Raw genomic sequence first — 12414 nt, forward strand, 5'->3', positions numbered from 1 at the left:
CACCAGTATGTTAAACAGTTTTGGAGTGAAGGAGATGCGTGCCACCTGATGATGGAAGGTGATCTATAAGATAATGTAACATCTAGTTCACACCAAAGACGTTTGATGGCTCCTACACTAGTAAAAGCTTTGAAATCCGTATCTACAATGTATTTCAGAAGTTCAGAGGAGATATCTGTTCCGAACAGTTTACTTATTGTGTGAATAATACTTACCAAGAAATTGGCATCTAGCTCAGATTGTAGTCAGACAGACAGAAACTGTTTAGTGTAACTGTATTTTATGCATGGTGATATTTGTTAAAAAATGTGCATAAGGAAGGACACCTTTTTATCATTGCTGTCTTTCATTTGTTAATATCCATTATAGAAGGAGGTATGTCCTCTCATTTTGGCTTTCATTTGATCACTCTAAGAACATACATGTGGAGAAAGAAATGAAGCTACACTCTTAAGCATGGCCTCAAGTAGTTTATTATAAATATAAGTGCAATGGGGATGTTGATTGTCTTTGATAATTTCTTGTGAAGGATGTTGTACTAATACAGACTTTAGAGATATTTAACAGATGTGACTAAAAAGACAGCAGTTATTTCACCAATTGCGATACTTGAATTAAAAACTCCTTGTGGGTTGCATTAAGCCACACGAGCATGTAAGACTTCACATTGAAATTCACTTTTGATTTAACCCGTGCTTTCTGGTTAATGATGTAGTATATGAGAATTGACTCTTTTTCAATACAGGCAGACCTTCTTTATTACAGCTGTGTTTCTATATATTGCATGAGCCTTATTCTATAAAATAATATGGTAAGATATCCCTACAGTATGTGCTTCTGTAATTATGATTTCTTAATATTTATTGCTGTTTTGGCATTTTAAAAGAACCTGAACTTTCATAGGATTTAGCTGTTTAATAAAGTCAGAAGAGAAGGTCAGTCATATGTTTCAGTCAATGCAGAATGTTTGTTGGCTTTTCTAAATGAAAATGGATATCTATTTATCTTTCCTTAAAGGTCAGGGCCTGAACTTTTAGCATATAGATGTAGGGGTTATTGTGGATATTCTAATGCCATTAAGGCTGTGTAACAGTCTAGCTTAATAGCTCACACAAATTGAGATAGCACAAGACATGACAGCAAGCCTATATTTATATATATTTTGGTGTAAGCTGATACGCAGTTAAGTATAAGTAAAAAAAAATAGATCTTTACAGCAGCTGTATAGAGGAAATAACACTGACATAATAGCCAGACTGTTAGGACAAGTTCTGACTTCGTATACACCAAGACAATTCTGGAGTGTTTTTTCTTTGACTGCAAGCATGTGAGTCAGTGCAATTGAGTGAAATTTAGTCTGGCACTTAAATAATAAATAACCAATTATACAACAAGTGATTCTAAGGCTTAGTCTTTGAGCACTGAGTAACTCGCAGCATTTATCCTAATACTCACCGTGTTCAAAAGGATGCTTTTCAGTTGGATATTGTATTCCTTAGATTTCATATGTACTGTTTTTGACGTCATTGTACTAAGACAGGCCTGAAGTATTCAGCCTTCAAATTAGCTTCACTTTATTTGATTACCCAGAAGTATAATACTCATTGCATTGGATCATTTCCGTCTATATCTACACATTTCTCTAGCAGAATTAAATATATAATTCACTACATAATATGTCAGATCTGAGCTCTTGTTTTCTAAGTTAGTCCTAGTTCCAGTAAATATTTTTCCCCCTTTTTTTTGTCTGAAGTATTCAGTGGATCAGGACTTTGCCTCCTGCAAAATAGTATAGCTTCCAGAGAAAGGAGTGAGTGACACAACTGCAGGATACCCTACAGAAGGAAAGCTGTAGGAGTCACCTGGTCCATTACAGAAAGGCTGTAGCAGCTATTTCCTAGAAGATGGAGAGGAAGGAGGTACCTTTGTGCAGTGCAATAGAGAAAATGATTAAATTGTAGATATGAGGAGAATTAGGAGACTCATTGCTCTTAAGAGTTCCTTGTTGGATTCCTGTTTGGCTTGCTGGCCCTTCTGCTCCATCTTACATACAGAGCTGAGCTTAAACGCTGCAAGTTCCACCAGGTGACTTGGCATTCAGTGTTGCGTTACGCTGACACTCAGCCTTGCTGCACCCCAGCTCCTTTCTGTAAGAAGTCATTGAATAAATAGAGAAGGTGTCATGGGTAGTTTGGGAGTATGATAATTTTAAATGTCATCGTATTTGCTGTGGAGTAAAGCACCGATATGGATGTCGACTTGTTTTACTTGGGTTTAAATAGCAGAGTGCAGAAGAGAGGACTGTGAAGTTGTCTGTGAGATATCCTACATCATGTATCCAAACAAATTTACATGCATTTTTCATCATACTGTCCTGTTTTCCCACACAGTTTCTTGAGCCAGACTTTGAACTGACCTTTTAAATTTTTATTTAAGATTTCTTTTTAAGTGATACGTTCTCTTAGACAGTTTTTAGAATTCTTGTTCAGATGCAGTAGGGTTGTTTGTCACTTTTGAAATGAAGCATGTGGATTCCTAAATTCCTTAAGTGACCTTGAGAAATGAGGTTCAAAAGCGAAGCAAATAATTTTGGACATTATTACCCCCTGAAGAAAAGTAAAAGGCATCGTATTACGTCTTTACATTTTTTAAAAAACACTTCTGATTAGTATTTATTAGCGGGCTGCAGCAAATAAGGGAAGAATGTGTCTGACAGGTGGATCAAAGAGATCTTGAGAGGTCTGAACTTTGCTTGGTGAAAAAATATTTGTTCCAAATCACTCAATAAAAATGGGCATGCAATTAATTTGTCTTGATTTTGCATGTGGCTGCAGAAATTTTATATTTATAGGCAGCTGAGCAGTCAGGCTTCTAAGCTATTGTTTGCATGTACAGTTACCCTGACTACACTACACAAATTCTGAAAATATTTGGCTTAAACTAGGAGCAGTAAAATGATTTTTCAGGAAGTCTCTGTAATGGTCTTGGTTAGGTTAGTGAAGGCCCTGACAACAAGGAAAACACATTTGCTGTTTGTGTCCAGTCCTTAATAAAAACTGCTTTCTAGCATAAAACAGTAGGATGTTTATTTCAGCAGTCACCCATCTGTACATGGATCTCAAGAAAGAGTCTGCTGTGAAAAAGCAGGAACTCGAAATGCTTAGAATGAGAATGTCTGTGCTGATTATTGTCAGAGAGCATTCGACTCCTCTGCATAGTTTTGTTGTAATGTTATCTCTCTCTCTTTATTCTGGATCGCTTTATAATCTAATACTTTCATTAGTTGAATATGCCTTATTTTGTAATTTTTGTGACTTTGTGTCACAAGCTGTGTATATGCATAATCAACCTCCAATACTGTCTTAGGAAAGGGAGAGTGTGTTCATTTTCCCTCATGAAGAATCTGCACTTACCCTTAACCATCCTTTATTCCATCCAAGGACTGTTCCCCCACATGGATTTTCTGTATTTAGGTTGCTCTGAAATGTTCTTTGCTTGTCTTGCATAAGTACTAACAAATATGGTGCCAATTGTCTTGTAACCAAACATTTTCCATTGTTTTAGAAATGATTTTTTTTTTACAGAATAAAATTTTGGGGAGAAGTGTATTGAAGTAGAAGAGAAAGAAGAGCATAGTTTACTTCTAGCTCTGCTTGCAGCCCTGGAAGGGAAGATAGCTGTAAGGGAAGTATTGTAAGAGGCAGACAGTGTACTTCAGATGTTCCTTATTGGGTGCCTGAACTAATGTCCTTTTAAGAGTGAAATGAAAATACTGAAAGCAGCGTAGAGGTGATGCTTGCTTCTCATCTCATGTTCTGGCAGTGGTTCTACCCAGCAGCACGTTTTGCTGTTGAGAATTTAGACTTGTAGTTGGTGCTGGATGAGGAGCACATAATTTCACATGCAGAAGAGCCTTAGAAAGACAGAAGTGTTATGCCAGACACATTTTTCCACAATCAAGAAGATAATCCTGGCATTATTGAGAAATGAGACACTTCTTCACTGGGAGATAACAGAAAACCTAGTGAGCTCTAGTAAGATTTACTAATTTTTTTAGCATCCTATCACTTTGTGATCAGGCAGATTCCAAATAAGATGAAGATGAAAGTGGAAGTTCTTTACCTCACCCCATCTTAATGCTACTAGAACTACATTCCTCTAAAACACCAACTGAAGCAGCAAATCTACTACTTTTCTGTTTGTACAAGGTAGTTCTTTTTATTCACTAGAACAACTTTGTCTTCAGTTCTGAGCTTGCTGAGCTCCTGAGGGTAACGCAACTTTAGAAGGCGTGTTCAGCATCACATTCAAGAGAAAAGGGGAGCGCTAACTTGTCGAGAGAGCTGCTGATTTATCAAAGAAGCCGAAGAATTTGAATTGCACAAATTAGTGGGTAATTTTTAAATGTTATTATCACTTGGTTTAATTTGATCAGTGTCAGAGATGACAGCTATAGAGAGAGGAAAATGTTTCCTACCCTCTCTCTTTATAAAATCTGTAAGAGATTAAGTTGAACAGAGCTCACATAATCAAGATGTTGCAATGTAAAGCTCCTAGCTTTGAGTAGGGTGACTCTCATGCTTTCAAAAAATGGAAATTCCTTCTGTTTTCTGTCCTTGTTTTGCATTTGCCTGTATGTGAGTCCAGTTTCTCCCCTGTTATTAGTATAAGTCAGAGAATCTGGAGGAGCCTACAGTATGTTTGCACAGTTTCCTCATTATTATAATGCAGTTTTACACCCTAAGAGCTGAAAACATTTTAGCAGAAGGAAGATATTGATATGTTATATGCATTTCTGTATACAACTGAAATGCCTGGAGTAGAGATAACTAAATGAATTTTGTGTGTAAAAATAATAATAAAAAAACCCTTAAAATCAAGCTAGTCGCATAAATCATATTCGGTTTTGGCCCTGTTTGAATGTATCCATTTATTTTCCAATCTATGAACTTCTAATACAATAAACATAGGAACCTATAAAGCTCTGTCCTGCAGCTAAAGGCAGCTCTAGTCCATGAATAGTAAAATGAAGCAGTGAAAAAGAGGAAAATGACACCCAAAAGCTGTCACATGCAAAGCTATACGGAACAGCATAGCAAAGTGTAGCCCTGTTAAGGCTCCTCTTTCCACAGAAACAAGTAATTAGAATTTTATTCTGCTAATATCTGGGCTCAGTGTGGATTTGTGGCATTCTGCTGGCTTTGGTAAAGCCTGTGATTTGACAGCAGAAAATGCCATAGTCCAAATTTATATCCTGTGAGCATTTGTAATGTGAACATTTCAACTTCTGTTTTTTCCGTGAAGGTTTAAAGTGGAGTGTTTGAACCAGACATCTTTAATGAAGCTGTAATCAGGCTATGGAGATTAATCTTATTAATAATGAAATATTGTCCTGGGCATGCAGTCATGTTCTGATATTACTTTAGAAATTTTAGCAGACAAAACCTACACTCAAAGAGCAGTATTCAACATAGATCCTTAAAATAAGAAAAAGATAAATTCCATAAAAAGCTGAGAAGTGTCTTAAAAGAACCGTACACCTATACAGACCATCTTCACATGTCGCAAGGAATTAAAGAGCTCTATGAACCTTTGAAGCGTCATTAAAATTGTGAGGTCTCCAAAGTAAAATATGGATGATATGAGATCTAATACTTTTTTCATGTCTATGCAATAGCACTGATAAATTTTATATCAGCCTGAAAGTGAATGAAGACTTTCAAATTCAAATGTCAGTTCTTCAGCTATCTTGAATGCTGCAGACATATGAGGAAGGAGGGTGCATCACAATAGTTAGCCTAGAGGAATTGATCCAGATTTCCTGAACAAAATGAGTTCCTTGCACTTCCTGTGGATACATGAGGACTTACATATTTTCAAGATGAAGATGTTAAAAGATTATGTACCTCCCAGCCCTGTCACCTGTGTCAGCTTTCTTCTTAACATGATTAGCATCTTGATAATAAAATACATTGTTCTAAATTTTAATCATATGTAATTGTGCAGATTTCAGAAATGTGCATGTAGATTAAGGTTGACTCTATTGGACTCCTGCTTCCTTTTCACAAGTGAGAATATTAACCTCCTCAGTAAAAGAGCAGACCCAGCAAATATGCGTAGGGAGCAGTAAGACAGAAATTAATTTAGGCTTTAACTTCAAATGGTTATATAGTTGTGTGTTTCACATGGGTTGTGTTCAGCTCCCCAGGGCTCAAAGCTGAGGACTGTTGCAAAAAGGTTTGGCTTCTGTCTGTCCCTGTGGTTTTATGCAAAGGGATATTTTGTGCAGCTTTTACGGACCACACTTGATATTTCTGAGTCTTAACTGCAGGTTGCTTTAGTACATGAAAGTAAACATAGGGTGGACGTGCATATGCCTAGCCAGTGAACTTGAACTGTAGACATATCTTGACAACCTGAGATGTTTCAGATGGGAGCTGTAGATGCTGACACTGTGTCAGGGATGCTCTCTGCTGAATGACTGTCCGTGTTCTGTGCTAGAGTAAGTGGTCTGAGTAGACTTGATGTGCAGTGTTGGGGTGTGTTTCAATGTAGATTTTTAAAGGTTGCTGATGGCACTGGACAGACTGCATCAAAAATTGGATCACAAGTGAGCTTTCTGCTGAGTAGGAAAGGCTTCTGTTTGTCCTTGGCTTGTGAATCCCAGAGCTGTGGGATCCTAAGGTACGCTTCAATAACCAATTATGGACATAATTTATCTGAAATATGAGCAAATGTCATTTCCCTTATTGTCTGGACTCCTCCTCTGGATTTCTCCAGGTCATCTTAAGCATCTCTGTTTTGCTCCAGTCAGTCTTAGCCTAGTGTGGTCAGTCACCTGGATGCACAGCAGGGCCTCCAAAGTGGCAGCCTGCCTCTGCTCCCTGCTTGCGCAGCAGAAGGTGGGGTGGAAACCAGCGAGAGCTGGGCTGAGGCCCTAGGGCAGAGGAGCTGTTGACAGAAAACAGCTGGAGGTTCCTCGGAGCAGAAGAAATGAGACCACTGAGCTCCAGCTCTGTCTGTCACCTGCCAGTGTCCATAAGTGAGCTGATGAAGCCCTGTGGCCAGCAGTGTCAGCCGACTGCCACTGCCAAAAGAGTTGCAAAAGAGGATGAAAGGATCATTGATGAGATCCAGATTGACAGGGGGGAAGGCAGTGACAGGATATCAGATATGTTTTGTTCTGATTCCTTGTCACTCAACTCATCTGAAATGGAAAGTTAGAAATACGGCAATGACTTGGAAATCATCAGAACAGTGAGTTGCAAGGAGGGTCTGCTGAGGGACCTTTGCCAGGAATTAGTGCTTCAGCTATAGCACTCCTATATATGCCCTTTTCTTTCCCCCCTTTATTTATTTATTTTTTTCCAAGCAATAATTCTTACATCTTACATATGTATTTTCATGGGTTGTATTAAAGGTGTACATACATTCTGCTGGATAAGAAAAAGTCTGATATAAAATACGCATTTTAACAAGTAATATTCTACATCCTTTATGCAGGTACAGAAGGCTTGGGATTTAGCATTACTTCAAGGGATGTCCCGATTGGTGGCTCTGCTCCAATTTATGTGAAAAACATCCTTCCGAGAGGTGCAGCTATTCAAGATGGGAGACTAAAAGCTGGAGACCGATTAATTGAGGTGATGAAGCGTTACATGTTGTTTCTTTGTGTTTTGGCATGGGTCCATACACTAGTTCAGTTCCAAAAGCTCGTAGGAGTTCATGTTATAGGAAAATTTTTTTTTTTTTTTTTGGCTTTGAGTGTATTTTTGATGTGTTTTCAGTATATAACTTTTTTAAGACCTGGACCCAAACATACTACAAAAAGATGTGTTTACATGGCTTATGTGAATATAGTGCTGTGGTCTTGCATTGCTGTTTAGGAAAGCAAAGTGATTGTTACCTAATAAGTGACATTAAATCAGCATGGAGTGACAGATCAGAAATTATTGGAGATGTTGCCAAGTTTGAAAGACAAAACCCTGAAAAAGATGCAGTGAATTAACTGAAAGGGACAATGTAAGAGGAGCATAGTGCTACAGAGAATCAAGGCCACTTTTCTCCTGGAGGGAGGATGTTCTCAAGGGAATTGAATTTCTCTTAGATAGGCGCACAGCAGAGATCTTCCTGCAAATCTAGCTGGAGTGATAGAAGATGTTACCACCCACAGCTCTTCATTACTGTCCCTAAGCCAAATGACACTGAAAGTACAGCTGAGACTAACTGCCTCTCAGTGCCCTAACTCCACTTTACTGCAAAATTGGCAAAGTCAGCTTGAATTGTTGCTGGAGGGTAGCCTTCTGTAATTACTGTCATTGCTGAATGTAATTCAAGGTAACCCAGATGACTTGGGTAGAAGGGGACTGAGAAGCACTTAAGATGATGCTTATGGCATCTCAGCAGCAAAATCTGTGATCTCTTACAAGGGAAAGGAAAAAGATGGTTTGCTGACTTCTGAGCACCATGCTCTCTTGCTTAACACTGTTAGTTGATTTGCCTTACATGTACAGAAAGTTTCTGAACAGGCAAGCCTTAGAATACCCTGTTTTGCTTTGGCTTTTCCCTTACTCAACTCATACAGTGGGAAATGTACCTGTATGTATCCCATACCTATCTGTCCTGGTGTGTGGAGGCCAAGGAACTGGATGGCTGAACAAAGGCAAATACACCAAAATTATTTGGAGAAAAAACTGTTTTCTACTTTTGACCCAGTTTGTTGTGCAAGAAGTATCTGGAAGATATGTGTAACACCAAGTTCTGGATCATACATTGATTTTGCCAAAGAATTTCAATGCAGAAATTCTTGTAAAAAAATACTCGTAGATGGTATTAGTTTGCTTTAGAGTAAACTAGAGTATACTGTTGCTGCTGAAAAGGAGGGAAATACAGCTGTTGTGATTTTTATTTGTATTTCTATGTAAAGAATTCACGTTTAATTAGATCTATTGGGTGGAAGCTATGCTGAGCCAATAAGCAGATTGTTTGAAGTGAGATTTTTTTAATACTGTCTCATATGATTCACATGATTTTTCAGTATGAATTTGTACTGTTTTTCCTGGTTATAATGTTACAGATTTCAAATACTTCTTTTGTCACAGGTGAATGGAGTTGATTTAACAGGCAAAACTCAAGAAGAAGTTGTGTCCTTGCTGCGAAGCACCAAGATGGGAGGGACTGTCAGCCTTCTAATATTTCGACAGGAAGAAACATTCCATCCAAGGGAACTGGTGCGTAAAATAGAGAGCAGCTAAGAGATTTAGATGAACATGAGCAAATTATTTGATCTTGTCACCTGCTAGTAAACATGCATGGCCAGCACTGAATGTACGGAACAAAAACCCTAATCTGCTTTATTTAGAACATTTTACATGAATGCTTTTTTATTCTCTTTGAGATCTGCTACTGGAATTAAATACCTTTTAATAATGTTTAATTGAGAGTTTTATTTTAAGTCATAATGTTTATTATGGAAGAAGCTATTGGATACGCCTTATTTGGATGAGTGCAGACAAGTAGATTATGTTATATCTTTCACATGAAGTAATCTATGTTTGTAAGCCTGCCATTTGTCCCACTACCTGCTCACTAAAATATTTCAGAGCATTTAATATTGTGCCAAAGCAGGATATGTAAATACATTTTTATCAAAAGTGGAATATTTAAGTAATAGTAGCATTTTTAATAATATAAATGCAATTTCTGTGGAATGGAAACCTTGAAGTTATTAATTTAGCAGGGTATTGCAGAAAATGTTTCCAAGAACTTTACATGAAATAGAAATAAAATGGTGCTTCATAGTGTCCCTTCTCCACTTGCGTAGTGTATACAGATATTTCTCTGATAATTGATCAAGATAAATTCTGTTATGAAAAAGCAGACTGTGAATGGAGCAGTCTTACTTTATTCTGTATTCATTTTAATTGCTGAAGTTATTTATTATTTGTATAATCATAGCAATATATATATCTCTAAAAATAACTTATTTGGCTGCATTAGCATGAGAAGAAATACAAATATAAGTGACAAATATCAGTATGATAAGTAGATTGCTTCATTTTTCTATTGGATTTGTGTTACTTTGAATGCAAAGAGAATGAATTTTGTTCAGCCATTTCAATACTTTTAACATTTGCCTTTTACTTTTCAAATTAAACCTTGGAAGTCAAAGTAGCATGGAAGGTTGCAAACAAACCACACTTGTACCTTAATATTCTTGGAACATAACTTCAGGTAGTGAAGTGAAATTTGTCATAAAATGAGGAGAAATGAAAAAATTGAAACCATATCATGCCCTACCGTATTGCTGGAACTGTGAAAATAATCTAAGTTCCTATGATGTAATTTTCATTTCATTGCTATCTTACATAAATATGAATGAAAATGCCTTTTAAGTTTTCTGAATAAATTTAGAAGTAATAAAATGTCTTAATTTTGTGTATATTATTTCTGTAGTAAAATGAGGAAGGTATAATGAATGGTTTAACAAGATATTAAATAACTGTAAACAAAGATACGACATCAGCTATGCAGAGATTTAGTAGTAATGCTTGATATAGTTTTGAAAATAACAGCAAAACAGCCACTTTAAATAAGTTTAACCTCAGTAGCCTCCCTGCTGCTGCACTGGCATTACTCTCGGCTATTTTGGCAAATGCCACCACAGAGAAACCAGATCTCATTGTAGCTGTGTCAGGTAGTAGGTGGGCTCTGTGCTATGTAATCAGAGATTAGATCTGAACTGGTGTGCTTTTGTGTAGCTTCAGTTGTACAAGTGATATTAGCAGGATCTGACAGTTCATGTTTGTGATGATCCTCTACTGCATAAAGATTTGTTTGCATTTTGACACAAAGAACTGCTAGGTGTTCTCTGCTGGCAGCTGTCAAAGAGCAGGAGCAGAACTGCTGGGGGAAGTGTTGAATTAAAACCCATCATAAGGGCTATTCTTTCTTCTCTGGTAAGAAATAAACCTGAGTTAAAAAAAAAAAAAAGAAAAAAAGGTGTCTTCAGCCAGCTTCCCTCCTTGACTTACTAACTTTACCCAGAAAGAAAACACAAAATCTTTGTTGAAGGAGGGAGGGGAATGGTCTGAAATCATGCCAGTTCATCTTTTCATATGCAGACTTTATTTGGCCACTTATGAACAATTTGTCTTTGCATCCTTCCCCTGTTACTGCCATACTTTCTGCATTTGTATGTCTTTATGTTTTAAGTATTAACTGAATGAGATATGTCTCAGAAAACGTATGCATAAAATCATGTTATTTGATATTATCCATAAAGGACAGGACTTGCTGCTGCTTGCTGAGGAGCACTCAGTGTTAAAACCATTTTATGTTTGCCAGCATTTGTACTGATAGTAATCCCAATAAAAAAGGTGTTTAGATTTTATGGCTTGGGTTATGGCTTGTTGAATGACTTTTGAAAAGTTGCTTGTCCTTGGGTTTCTTTATAAGTAAATTGAAGATAATAAACTTTGAGGAGAGTTGTGGAGTTTAATGTCTTTGATGTATGTTGCCTTAATTGTCTGGAAGGGACCTATGAAAATGTGTAGCTGTATCTAAAACTTACGGGAATGCTAAGCTGAGCCCATTTAGGGATCTTTGTAGCTTGTGTGGTCAGGTTGGGGGCGGGGGTGGAGCTGATGGAGAGCCATCATCCAGTGCAGCTGATCATGGTAAAAGTGACTAAAACATTGAAGCAGGGAATAAAATCAAATTGGCAGGATTTAAGTTGTCTAACTATTGAGATCTGGAAGAATGATTATACTTCTCCAGAATATCAGGCATTTTATTGCTTCCAGAGTTACCTAATGCCAGATAGGTAATATACTATGGCTTTTCTGCATCAGTGTTCAAGGCAGATTGTCTTCTAAAAATCTTCCCTCCTTGCCCCTTTGTTAAAGGGATGAGGATTAGGCTGGTTAAGTAGAGTTCTTGTTATACTGTGGTTACCTCACATAACCAAACATACCTTTCTGTGAAGGATTTTCTTACAGCCTGCTGCTGCCTATGTGAATCTACTGAAGTATTGACTTAGGTTATTTAGCTTTTGAGCTAAAGTCTCAGTGCAGCAGAGACTGGCTGGCTGAATTAGTATCCTGTGCCCTACAAGTTAATACCTTAATTGGTAAATGTAGGTCCTTTATGTGTTCCTGGTAGTTGGCTCCTTCATCTTTTTTTACTATTGTTCTTTGGCTGTAGGTTAAAGCTAACTGGATGATTTTGTTACTACCTCACCGTCATATTTTTCTACTTAACCATTTGAATCTCCTGCAAAACAGCCTAAAGCAAAAAATGTCCAGTAAACCCTAGCATTTCGTTTTGATCCAGCTGAATGGAACACAATATTATCTTATTAGCACAGAAGTGATCATCCGGCCAGCAGTGAGGTGCCTCCTGGGTGCTCAAAGA

At 37.4% G+C, this 12414-nt stretch overlaps 1 protein-coding gene across 14 annotated transcripts in view; it reads left to right on the plus strand.

The window, feature by feature from the left end:
- PARD3 (par-3 family cell polarity regulator) overlaps positions 1 to 12414 on the plus strand; it is a 450646-nt gene that overhangs the window by 243446 nt on the left and 194786 nt on the right. For all 14 annotated transcript variants that reach the window (XM_069859364.1, XM_069859367.1, XM_069859365.1 and 11 more), the window contains 2 exons: positions 7504 to 7643; positions 9102 to 9230. In XM_069859364.1, coding sequence (XP_069715465.1) covers positions 7504 to 7643; positions 9102 to 9230 — 269 coding nt within the window. The remainder of the gene's footprint in view (positions 1 to 7503; positions 7644 to 9101; positions 9231 to 12414) is intronic.

Source organism: Phaenicophaeus curvirostris, chromosome 6, assembly GCF_032191515.1.
Source record: "Phaenicophaeus curvirostris isolate KB17595 chromosome 6, BPBGC_Pcur_1.0, whole genome shotgun sequence".
In the NCBI taxonomy this organism is placed as follows: Eukaryota; Metazoa; Chordata; class Aves; order Cuculiformes; family Cuculidae; genus Phaenicophaeus; species Phaenicophaeus curvirostris.